Genomic DNA, 12,386 nt, shown 5'->3' with positions numbered 1-12,386 from the left:
AAATTTTTTATATTCGTGTTTCTTTGTGTGGGTGTGTAAAAATGTTATCATTTGTAGTTTTACTATAAAATCCTTTTATTATCATGTGTAAAAGGACAGTCATACACGATGCACAAAATTTATTCCAAAACATTTTAAAAGAGAGTTATTTGCACTAACACCCCTTCAAGTTTTTTATTTTTTACAAAATCCTTTTAAGGTTTCATAAATTACATGAACACCTCTTCTTCCTGTATAGTTGATGTTTCAAAAATAAGTTACCAAGTCAACCAAGAAGATATAGATACATGCAATATATTTCCATAGAAATTAGGCATAAATGATGGGATGTCATTAAAATGTTCAATACCTTCAGACACCGCGAAAGCTCGTTAGCATGTAGGATGTTAGCAAGTTTGGATTGTGCATAAGCACAAAGCCTGCTGTATCTGTAAATTAGCAAGTAAAAGGGTCAAATTCCTAAGGTTTCAAATTGTTTTCACAAAACCCCTTTTCGTTGATTGTTCCTCCAAAACTTGATGATTTTATATATATTTTTTTAAATGTGTGCAAATGACAAAAGCAACCTTAGTGAATGTATGTGCAATCTAATCTCAAAGGTTAATTCTGTCTTTTGGATAATTTTTTTATATATAAAATCATCCATCTTTGGACGAAAAATCAATGAAAAGGGGTTTTGTGGAAACAATTTAAAACCTCGGGGGTGTTCGTGTAATTTTCAAAATCTCTAGGGTTTTGTGAAAAAGCCGAAAACTTGAGGGGGTGTTTGTGTAAATAACTCTTTAAAATAAAAAATTTCGTTGTAATCAATGTTAACTAATTTTTTTTCGTGAGAGGAGTAAACATTTTTGAATTGCCAATAACAACGCTGATTAATTGTCTATATATGTATTCTCATTGAGGGAAAAAAATATGGCAAAAGATGTTTTTTTTTTTTTTTGTGTCATTCATTAGGAAGGGGGAGGGAGGGAGTATTATATGGGGTTGCCTTAAGATTGTCTCTTACGTGAATCGAACCGGATGCATTTTAGGGGTAGGAAGAGAGTTTTGCCCATTTTTCCACTGTGGCGCCACCCATGTGCTATGGCAAGAGACGGTTAACTTATGTCATTCGATGGTTCCATAATTGATAAGTCTACGAATATAAATTATGTTGCATGGTCACCATCCCATCTAGCTACTTCTTTATGGAGTACGGAAAACGACCCATAAATAATTGGTTTGAGTTGAGACACGCAACATGTCGACTACAAATATAGCTCGGCGAAATGAGCCCCTTTGAAAACGACAACAATATCCGATATTTGGATCTTGTGCTTTGTTCGTCAATGGAGAAGAAACTCAAATGAAAATGAAAGGTAGATTAATTTGCATATACAGGATGTTTTTATTATAGAATTTATAGTTTCGGGGTTGTAACAGTTATATCCGTATTGTAATTTGAGTGAATTTGTAATACCATGCCGACATATCGCATATGCCGACATATCATAAAAAATTTCACAATTGCTTTGAGGGGTTTTTGGTTTTGAAGGGTTTCTTTGAAAATAAATGTACTTCCTTCGTAGGAAAGGGAGTTCAATAAATGAGAACTGAGCTTTATTTTGTCAGAGAGAGAGAGATCCTTTTGAGGTTGTTGGTTTCTTAACTATACATGCACATGAGGGTTCTTGGTTACCAGTTACTAGCACAAGCTATAATTGAGATGCAAAATCACTTATATAATTATGTGTTTGTTTATGTAGGTGCATGGTGATTAGTTAGAAGGCACGTGCAATAACATGAGACTAGAATTCATCTTACTTGACACAATTTGAGTATGAAGTTTCTAATTTATGGGACCCCGATTAGTAAACAAACTTCGATTTATTGTTAATTATGAGTGATTAATCATGTCGCCTCATGATTAACTAGCATTCAATATGAACCCGAAATGACACGATTAATTAGCATCTGAAAATTTATAAACACTGGGATTACCACACAAGTTGATTTCATAAATAAATAGAGTAAGGGAAACAACGTTTCAGTTCCACTCTCTGAGTTCTCTCTCTGATCTTGACTTCTCTATAAGGCTTGAAGGTTTAACTTATTTTGATAATTAAATTCCATACTTGAACTTCCACTTTGTTTCACCACACAACATCCATGATCCTACTTACAACTGGAAAAAATAGTACTGCAAGTCTGCAACAGCCTAAGGATATTGAGGAGCCAAAGGTGGCTGGGGTGGCAACTTGCCAATCTTTGGGTGGGGGAAGTAATATTTTGGGTGGATTTTGGGGATAGGAGGAAGCTTGGGAAGAAGAGGGTGTTTAGGAATGAGTGGTGGGAGTGGTGGTTTCTTGAAGAATGGAGGAATCTTTGGCAATGGAGGGTGAGGCTTAAAGAATGGATGTGGCTTTGGCTTGTAAAATGGGATGGGAGGTGGAAGTGGCTTTTGGAAAGTTGGGACTGGTGGGGGAAGTGGCTTGTATATGGGGACTGGTGGTGGAAGTGGCTTTTTGTATATGGGGACTGGTGGTGGAAGTGGCTTTTTGTATGTGGGGACTGGTGGTGGAAGTGGCTTCTTGTATATGGGGACTGGTGGTGGAAGTGGCTTTTTGTATACGGGGACTGGTGGTGGAAGTGGCTTTTTGTATATGGGGACTGGTGGTGGAAGTGGCTTCTTGTATACTGGGACTGGTGGTGGAAGTGGCTTTTTGAACACAGGAACTGGTGGACAAACTTTCTTTGGTGGTTTTGGTGCTTTTGGTGGAAGTGGTTTCTTGTAGATTGGCACTGGAGGAGGCAAAGGCTTCTTGTAAACTGGAACTGGTGGAGGAAGAGGCTTCTTGTAGACTGGAACTGGTGGAGGAAGAGGCTTCTTGTAAATTGGAACTGGTGGAGGAAGAGGCTTGTAAATTGGGACTGGTGGGGGAAGAGGCTTCTTAAAGATTGGTACTTTTGGAGGGAAGACTTTAGGTGGGAAAGGAGGGAAGACCTTGGGTGGGAATGGAGGTAATGGGTGTCCAAAGAGTGGGTGTGGGTGAGGCCAAAGGAAGGCAGAAGTGCATGTTACTGGTGAGAATTTAAGTTTGCCACCAGCCACTCCAAAGGTTTGTTTTCCTTCACTGGTCTTGGACTTGAAGACTATCTTGGAAGATTCTAGGCCATCATGGGCAGCACAAGGTGCAGCCAATGCACTGTGAAGTTGGGCATAACATTCCTCTTTTAGTTCATCATCTCCTTCTTTCACAATCTCCTCGGGAAGGGACACTTTGAACTTTCCCTCTTCATTGAGCTCCCCAAACCCTCTTGTTTTGAAGTGCCCATTTGCTGGCTTGCAGTCAATTGTCACATGAAGACCTGCAAAAGAAATTAACAAAGGTCACTTATTGTATTTCTTCATCAGAAGACTTTTGAAAGAGGTGCTTTTGATTATAAATAAGTTAATAACAATGCTAATTTTGATTAAGCCTGTATTGTTTTCTTTATTCAAGAGAGAGGGCGAGAGTTTAGTGTAAGTGTTCTACCACATGACATGTCCCGCAGAAATAAAACCTTGATGCTACAAGAATTGGGTTACTTGGGATCAAACTCTTGATGATCAGGGACCATCTGAGCCAAATAAGTAACCCCAAGAAATCCCAAATAAAAAGGAAAATTGTTCCCCAGTATCAAACCAGCTGGACCAGTCACTTTGTTTGACCCTTTTTCAAGTTTCACACAGACACAGCAATTTAATACATGGTAATTTTTAACACTATCAAATTTAGAAATGCATGGCAAATGAAGAATTCATCAGAGTATTAAGCAACTTAGACAGCGAAATGCAACCAGAAATTATACTACCTGAAAAGGCCTGGCTAGTCTTAATGCTATTCTTAGCACAGTCAGTACACTCTCCAACCCCAACTACCTCAACTGTCTTATGTTCAGCATAACAAAAGCTCACAAAAAGCAAAGACAACAAGAAGCACTTCTGCAAAAGTGCTTCTTGACAGAGAGGAAAAATCTTCATTGGGAACCACACCCCAACAAAGAATAGGAAGGAAAAGAAAACAGCTTAATTCTATAAGCTTATGGTATTACAGAGCTTACAAGCATTATTATATATAGTGTCCTTAAGGTTTTGATTTAAAGGCACACCGACACTGAAGTTAAGGGCTTCACATGAGGTTAGGGACCCTCCCTTTTAGAGATGACCTTACGTTTAGGGGAGAAGAAAATGACAGTAACGTGCAGAGCGGCTTCACCCCCCCATATGCCATTATCTTTCATTCAATGACCGCCCAACTGCAAAGCTTAATGAGTTTTGTGTTCTTATCTGTCTAAACCTACTCATTCAGCGCACATTAATACCTTCCTTTTTACACAAACCCATGTTTAAATTACCAAAATAATCCATACCCTTTACTTGCCTCTGATAATTTGGCTACAGTAATACAAGTCACATATATGCAAAAGCAGTTCATAAAAAATACATCAAAAAAATTTTGGCACACGCGTCTAACTATAATTGATAAGAAAGTATGAGTTTCTATTTTCGAAAGAAGAAAGACAAGTATTTTCTGTATATGATTGTTGCTCCCATATTTTGTTTCATTGGGTTGCTTTAATTTCTCACAGTTGGGAAGCCTAAAAGGAGAAAAAAATTGTAGCATTTGCATAATTGATCTGAGGCACATATCTACTTCACGTGATCATTTCACACTACAAAAACCAGCCAAGTTCATCATATCACAGGTCCAAGTCCATGTTTATTAAATGTGTACACGTTCATCATATCCCTATTAAAAAGAATTAAAATGGGAGACTGGTGCAGTTGGAAATTAGAATTGAAGCCTGCAGCCTACCCCATTTTTCTCTATGTCGAATTTAAAATTGGTTATTATAGAGGGATTTGTAGCTCAAGTGTTAAGAGCATTTACCCTTGCACCCGAGGTCGTAGAGTCGATTTCCCATCCCCAATGTCGCTTGTATTTTGTTTTTTTTTTATAATTTGGTTACTTACTGCATACGTGCACGGTGCATGATGGTGGGGTTCCAAAACTGTGGAAGCATAGGGCAGATGGGTAAAAAAGTAGGGGGCTGCTCAAAGTAGAGCAATCAGACCAGTGGGAAAGGTAAGTTGATGGGTATCTTACAATATTAAGTTATTAACTTCGAAGGCCAAAAACAGAAAACTTGCCAATTATGAGGTTACAGAAGGTAAAGGACCACCACCAGAAAACTTGCCAAAAAAAAGTTATATTATAACTGATATAACAATGTTTTACACAAACACAGCTTTGAAGATCAAATTTGAATTCCTACAATTATCGGGCAGTGGCAGATTCATAAATTTTGCTTTGTGAAAACAAGATGTAAGAAGTTCTCAAAGGAACGTCCCCACCTTAATTTTTTGGCTTTTTATCACAAATGATCCTTGAGGTTTATGAAATTGTCACGAATAGTCCTTAAGGGTTTTTTTGTGACATTAATAGCCCTTAACGTAAAGGCTTTTTTATCACAAATGGTCCCAGCAATTAGAAATTATATTAAATGTTTGACGTGGAAGATAAGTGGAGTCCACATGTCCAATCACATCGTGACAAGTGAATTAAATAAATATTTTTTTTAAAGAATACCATTTAGCCTTTCTCTCTTTCCCTCTGCCCTCTCTCCTCCCTATGCTCTCCCTCTCCCCACTGTTTTTTTCTTGCCTCTACAACTAGATCACCCCATCCCTACCCGCAACCCACGCCCAACCCTACCCCTTTCCCTCCGTATATTTTGCAAAATAATCACTTGCACAAGGCAGTTTCACATTTCCTTTCACAAAAACATTTATTCAAACAACTTAAAATAATTAAAAAGAGAGGGGGAGAGTAGAGGATGAGAGAAAATACAGAGGGAGATGGTAGGGGAGTTGGGCGTGGGTTGCCGATGGCACTTTTAAAAAAATAGAGACTATTTTTTCTTGCGGGTGGCAGTGGGCAAGAAAAAAACAGAGGGAGATTCCCAGGTTGTGGGTTATGATATACAACTATGCAAAGATGTACAGAGATATATGGGTTATATTTTTTTTAATTGAAAATGGATTATATTATTTTATATGATATACAACTATACATTCCTTTCTCTACCACAAAGATATAGTTTTATAACTATACGTTCTCTATACCACTGTTATCTTATATTTTTTCTTGCGGGTGGCAGCATGCAAGAAAAAAACATAGGGAGAACAAGAGGACAGGGAGGAGAGATGGAGAGTAGAGGGGGAGAGGGTGGAGAGCAAGGGCAAAGGGGGAGCGAGACGGAGTAGAGGGAGGGGGATGAAAAGTTGCAAAAAAAAAGAAGGAATTTTCAGTTTAAAATTTATTTATTTATTTTTTTCATCCTCATGTTACAATGTGATTAGATATATGGGCTCTACTTATCTTCCACATCACTTTTAACATAATTTCTAACGGCATGGACCATTTATGATGAAAAGCCCTAACATTAAGGACTATTTGTCACACAAAAAACCTCAAGGACCATTCGTGACAATTTTGTAAACCTATAGGATCATGTGTGAACAAAAGCCTAATTTTTTAAAGGCCCAAAAAAAACAACAAATTGGTTGCTAGAACAATTTAGAGATATTTAGTCATATACCCATTCTTAGCACTAATAATATAGATAAACCATATACCATTTAATTTCTATAAACAAACTATAAAAAAATCCAAAAAATGACAGCTGGCCCCATTGAATTGAATTTTGATTATTAAATTACTTTGATGCCCTATTAAGTGTTTTGGGCTTTTTTTTTTAATGAGATTTTGAGGTTGGGTTTGTTTTAAGAAAGCAATGGCAGTTTTGTAATTTAAAAGAAGTTAAAAGCCTTTTTGTTATGTTGTAAATGGGCTTTGAGTATGTTTGTAAAGTCCGTTTATATATGATTTTTTTATAATTTGGGCTCTTATATTGGGTATAATAGTGAATCTCCCAACAATTTAATAGGTGACAAGACTGTTGAACCCTATTCGCCCATGATCATTCATAAACCACACGTATCAAGTAAACCTACATCATTTTATGCCCCCGAAGTTTGAACGTGAAATTTTTTTACAGTCCTCAGTACTATTGCAATAAAATGTTCATTCAGTTCAGTCAGGACAAGATTGGTGAGCAACATTAAAATCATGATACTGATACATCAGTGAGGACAACTCAACTCAATTGTTCCTAATATTTGGCAGGCCAACTAACGTTAATTGATCTAATTTACCACCACTTGAGACAATGTATCGGATATTGTCTTAAACCAAAGTAGACATAATCTGACGCTAATTTTATAAAAATCATCTATAAAATCTCGATCATGTTTAGAATACAGCTTTGTAAAAAGAAAAATTAAATAAAATTTCTCACAACAAAGTATTGCCACTATTGCATAAATTCCATGGTTGAAAAACAGAAAGTAGCTGCAAGTATTTCAGCTTCCATGCTGCAGCAGTCTCACCAGAAAACCTCATTCGGTCTTTACATATCATCAAAGATACATGAAGCAAAAAACCAATTTTAATTTCACCCACAAGTAAGCCAAATCCATGCAAATTTTGGAACAAAATGAGAGATCTCAAGGAAAATTGTATAGCTTCAACAAAATTGTATGATTCCTAACATAAAATCTGCGTTAGTTTTACTTCTCAACTTCATCTCTAAAAATGAAATGTAAAAAATTCTTTCAAGTCTACAACACCAAGGCAAGGTTTTTTTTCTCCGTTTTTTCTGGTCTAATTTCCATAACTAGCTGGAGTTTTCCCCCTCTCTTAAATATCTCCACATCCCTAGCGTGAGTTACAAGAGTCTGCACTTCACTGTAATGTCCTGTGCAGATGAACTGCGCCAAATTCTGTAATCTATTTCTTCTTCTTTGATGATTTGTTGAGTGACTGAGTATATGCAGTTCCCTGACCATCAAAAGCGGCAAAGAGAAACATATCAGGATTGATTCTAGACATATCCTAAATTACAAGAACAGATGATTGTAGCTCAACATGAAAAAATTTAGCCGAATCCCCCTATTCACAAAATATAGACTAAGGTTATAAACACATGTTTGAAGCTATACAAGAAGCAACTCATTTAAAACACACATAATGTGGTTTTGAACAGCAAGTTTTAAAATTTATATGAGGGCACTACTTGGTCAACGATAGATCTAAATCTATAAAAAAAAATGTTTTGAATTGTAAGAGCCCACATTTGAACAGTTGGAAAAACAAAATCCGAAAATTAATGAAACAAGTGAACAGATAAGAAATTGTGGGAAACTTTTAGTACAATGATTCAGCATCAACTGCATACCTGAAGCCATTCATCCATTGAGGCATCTGTAGCCCTGGTTCCAACTTCCACCTTGGGAGCCCTCTTGGTTTTCTAACCATAAAACCACAAAAAACAGAACTATGAGAAAAACGAACAAAGTTGATAATAAACACATAACTATGAGAACTAAGAGCCTTGAGGAGATGAAAGGATAAAATTTGACGAGCTTTCCTGTCTTTTCTCATCATTGCATATATAACCATGGGATATTATACGTATATTCTTATAGTTATCTCAAGAGTGTGTTAGCAATAAAACAATCTTACAAATAAGTTTCAATACCTTGGACAGGTGTTGTATTTGGCCATGAATCCATAGACCTAGGAGGACAAGAAGGGCACATCCAAGTGTGACAAGAAAAACAGACTCAATGCTCAGGAAAGCACCAGCCTCAACAACTTCAATGGTACCATTGTAGAAGGTGCTCTGGTATGGTTGCTGGTCTATCTCATAATATACGGTACCCACAAGATCAAAAGTTCCAGGCTGCACAATACAAATAAATCGCTTCAGGCCAACCATAACTTTTTAACCTCTCCATATATGTAAATGCGTTTGAAAGTAAAGATGACTGCAAATGCGAGCAATTTCAGATGTTAATTAATAGCAATGCATAGAACTTCCATAGGAACGCAAGTACCTGCAAGAACTTGCTGACAGCAAATATGTATGGGAAAGTAGCCTGAGCCGAAGCTGGAACTGACCCATTGTTAAAAGCCTACAATTAAACCAACACTGTTAAATACAACTGGCAAAATAACAACAACAAAAAAATAGCCTGAAGCAATTTTAATGCAAAGCATAACACAAAATTCACAAGATGAAACCAAAGAGACAGGGTTTACAACCTAGAAAGCATCGAATGGTGCAGGAAAAATATAAAACCAACCCAATGGTAATGCCCTTTACAAACAAATGAAGGAATAAGCTTTTGGTTATGAAACATGTCAAAACCACACAAAGTAATGAAGCACCCATACTTTCAAATGAATCAGTTCAACGCCACCTATAGGGCAAAACGTGAATCTTCTACTTGAAGACCAAAACTGCCCTCTCATCACTCACAATGTTCTTGATTGAACTTCGAAATATATTTGCAACATTGAACATCTATTCAATGTGATCATCAGCCCTCATCCGCTTAAGATTCAAATGGAGGATAGGAATTTTTACAAAATTAGATGAATGGACGCCATTTCTCAGGCCCCATGTCAGGTGCTAAAAAATAGGCATTGAAGGGTATGATCTTTATCAGGTCAGTTATGAAAAGATCTCTCATTAAGATCGATAAGATATTCATATAACAAACTTATCGATAAGATATTCATATAACAAACTTATCGATAAGATATTCATATAACAAACTTATGCTGCACATGGATATCTAGCCAATGTTGAAAATAGTGATACTAACAAACTATTATTTGCTAAACATACATATCCTTCGCTTGTAAAATAAATTACATGTAACTACAGAGCAATATTTCAAGAAGCACGCCAATAAAAAGATACTGCAATATGGAAATCAAATATCTTCAATCGTTAATAGAAAAGACAAATCGTCATGAAATGTTGTTACATTCTAAAAACATGTTTAAAAAATAAAAATTACCTGTGCAGTAAGATTCTGAACCAATAGATTGTGATCAAAAGGGAGATGGACACTGGCTTTGATTGCAATCACATTCAAGCTTGACTCCCCTGGTTTTTCATCAAAACAGCAACTAAGCTATGCTCTAAACATTTGTGAAAAATTAAGTAAAAAAGTACACTAACACAACCACATAACAAGAATTGGCTCTTTCAAAGGGATGCAGCAACACAGAACCACCATAAAGGTGACAAAAACATTTTGAACATAGCATTGCATTGCACTCAGAGAAAGAGGGAGTCCGATCACATAAGAAAATTTATGTTTATTACCATCATTTTTCAGTCCAACCAATAGTTCAGTCTCTTCCCCTGCTGTCACCGCTGCAAAAACAAGATCACAGTAAAAACACACTTCTCAAAACCAAACAAAAGGGACAAATTTTCTATGTACAATATTGATGAGATTCTCACATTTAGCGCTGTTTTTGGGGAAGACACAGATCGTATCAACACCGGGAGCTGGGCTAAAATTTCCATCTCCAAAATCTTGTACATCCTCGCCAACAATCCCGAGATCACTGCTTTCTTCTACGGTTTCAGAAGTATCCACTTCCGAATCAGACTCACCCCTGGCGACTATAAAGAGGAAAAACCATAAATTCAGTACAACCGGCTTCGAATTCACATCAAATCCATGTAAATACCATCATGCATTCCACCATTACCAATATCCTTAATCTAAATCAGCAAAGCCTCATCAAACACGTAGATCACACTTCAAAACTACCAATTGAACTCAAGACCCAACTTATGCTTATCTAACCCAGCATGCAAGCATTACATATGTTTTGGCAGAAAAGGCATGGGAAAAAAAAGTTCATTAACAAATATAAAGTTGCTTTCAGAAAACTCACGAAAGCGATTGCATGTTAGCTGAAAAGGCGACTTTTAAGGTGCATTTTCGCTTTCAACTAATTAAATTGTCAACAACAAACTCAACTAAGCCATCCCAAAGCTACATATCAATAATAAATTTTAAATTCGAGCACAAACCAATAAAACAATGTAACATCGAATTGAAAGCGCATGATCGGTCAAAACGAAAGGCAATCGAATCAGATCTCATTTGCAAGGATCAACAAAGTCAAACCCAGCATGCAACCACCATAGACTAGCCAGTAAATTGTTTCGATGCATAAAATCATATTTCAGCAGACGAAATGAATGAGACAATACAAAAAGAAAATAGATCTAGATCTGGGAATTGAGAAAGAGACCTTGGAGGAAAGGGGCTGCGATGAGGAGGAGAGCGAAGAGAAAAACCCTAATCGCCTTGGTCTCCATAGGTGCGAGCTTTGGTTATTTTAGGTGGAGTTGGTGTGGATTGTTTGTAGTGAGGAACGCGTGGGTTTCGACACAGTGCCAAAGCAGGGACTTATTAAGCTTCCGTTTATGGGTCAAAAATGACGACGATATTCAGAATTTATCGCGGTTCTAAATTAATTAATAGGAATAATAAATAAATAAAAATACTGGAAATTGTGTTTAGGACACAAATTGACGTGACGTCATCGTTTTGGTTTTCTTTCCCGTTAATCTTAGGACAACAAGTCTCGTACAAAAAGTATGAGGGTTATTCGCAGTAATGGTCCCTCAACTATACCCGTAGTTACATTTTGATCCATCAATTCAATTATTAGTTGCCAGAGTCACTCAACTAGGTGCTTTGTTGCATCAGTAGTCCTTCCGTCAAGTTCGTTAGTTTTTTCCGTTTAAAATGATGACGTGGCAAGCATCTTTGAGAATCTCATAGATTCGTGAGGGGCAAATCTGACTTTTCAGTTAGCCTTCTTCAGCTCCTTGAACTCAAATGGGGAGCAACAGGCTGTAGGAGTTGCCTGGTTGGGTATCCTCAAATTTCAAGCTTGAAATTGTTATTAAAACTCAAGAAAGCTTTGGTTTTCCATTATTGGAAGCTCAAATCAAAACCCTTTACCAAAGCTACCGCATTTTGCATTCAACAGATGACCATTCATACTAAAATCGACACACAAAGCAAACAATAGCAACAATCAAATGAACACAACTAAGAAACTGGGTTACAAAAACCCTCCAACTCATCTAAATTGCCATAAAAAGAGTGATTAATGATCTTAATAACGTACTCCAAATTAATCCACAAATTATCCAAAACGACATACCCTTAAACAAAAATTTAATTCAACAAAAGAAAAAGAAAGAGCCTCACAGCAACAGCCCAGTCGAGAGGGATCTCAACATCACCATCGGCAATCTCCTGTTGCAAATCCTTAGGGTCTTTGCCGTCGACCGTGCACCCGACGGATACGCAGGTGCCGAGAATCTCCTTCACCGTGCCGGCAAGCTCCTTGGCCATGGATATGTGCTTCATGATCTTCTAGAGAGATGTTTCCACTGTGCTTGATGTTCTT

General features: G+C 37.0%; 2 protein-coding genes across 2 annotated transcripts; both read right to left on the bottom strand.

The window, feature by feature from the left end:
* Positions 1–1,976: 1,976 nt before the first annotated feature.
* Positions 1,977–4,067, bottom strand: PRP4 (proline-rich protein 4). Its single transcript, XM_021964272.2, has 2 exons — positions 3,835–4,067; positions 1,977–3,348 (listed from the first exon to the last, which is right to left on the bottom strand). Exons 1-2 carry the CDS (start codon positions 4,001–4,003, stop codon positions 2,198–2,200), a joined length of 1,320 nt encoding a protein of 439 aa, XP_021819964.1. The 5' UTR covers positions 4,004–4,067; the 3' UTR covers positions 1,977–2,197.
* Positions 4,068–7,587: 3,520 nt separating this feature from the next.
* On the bottom strand, positions 7,588–11,389 carry LOC110761733 (translocon-associated protein subunit alpha). Its single transcript, XM_021964285.2, has 8 exons — positions 11,214–11,389; positions 10,408–10,572; positions 10,267–10,317; positions 9,956–10,044; positions 8,984–9,061; positions 8,626–8,829; positions 8,323–8,394; positions 7,588–7,925 (listed from the first exon to the last, which is right to left on the bottom strand). Exons 1-8 carry the CDS (start codon positions 11,278–11,280, stop codon positions 7,875–7,877), a joined length of 777 nt encoding a protein of 258 aa, XP_021819977.1. The 5' UTR covers positions 11,281–11,389; the 3' UTR covers positions 7,588–7,874.
* Positions 11,390–12,386: the final 997 nt, after the last annotated feature.

This window comes from Prunus avium, chromosome 8, assembly GCF_965620075.1.
Source record: "Prunus avium chromosome 8, drPruAviu1.hap1.1, whole genome shotgun sequence".
Taxonomy (NCBI): Eukaryota; Viridiplantae; Streptophyta; class Magnoliopsida; order Rosales; family Rosaceae; genus Prunus; species Prunus avium.
This window is presented reverse-complemented; position numbering and strand designations above follow the sequence as displayed.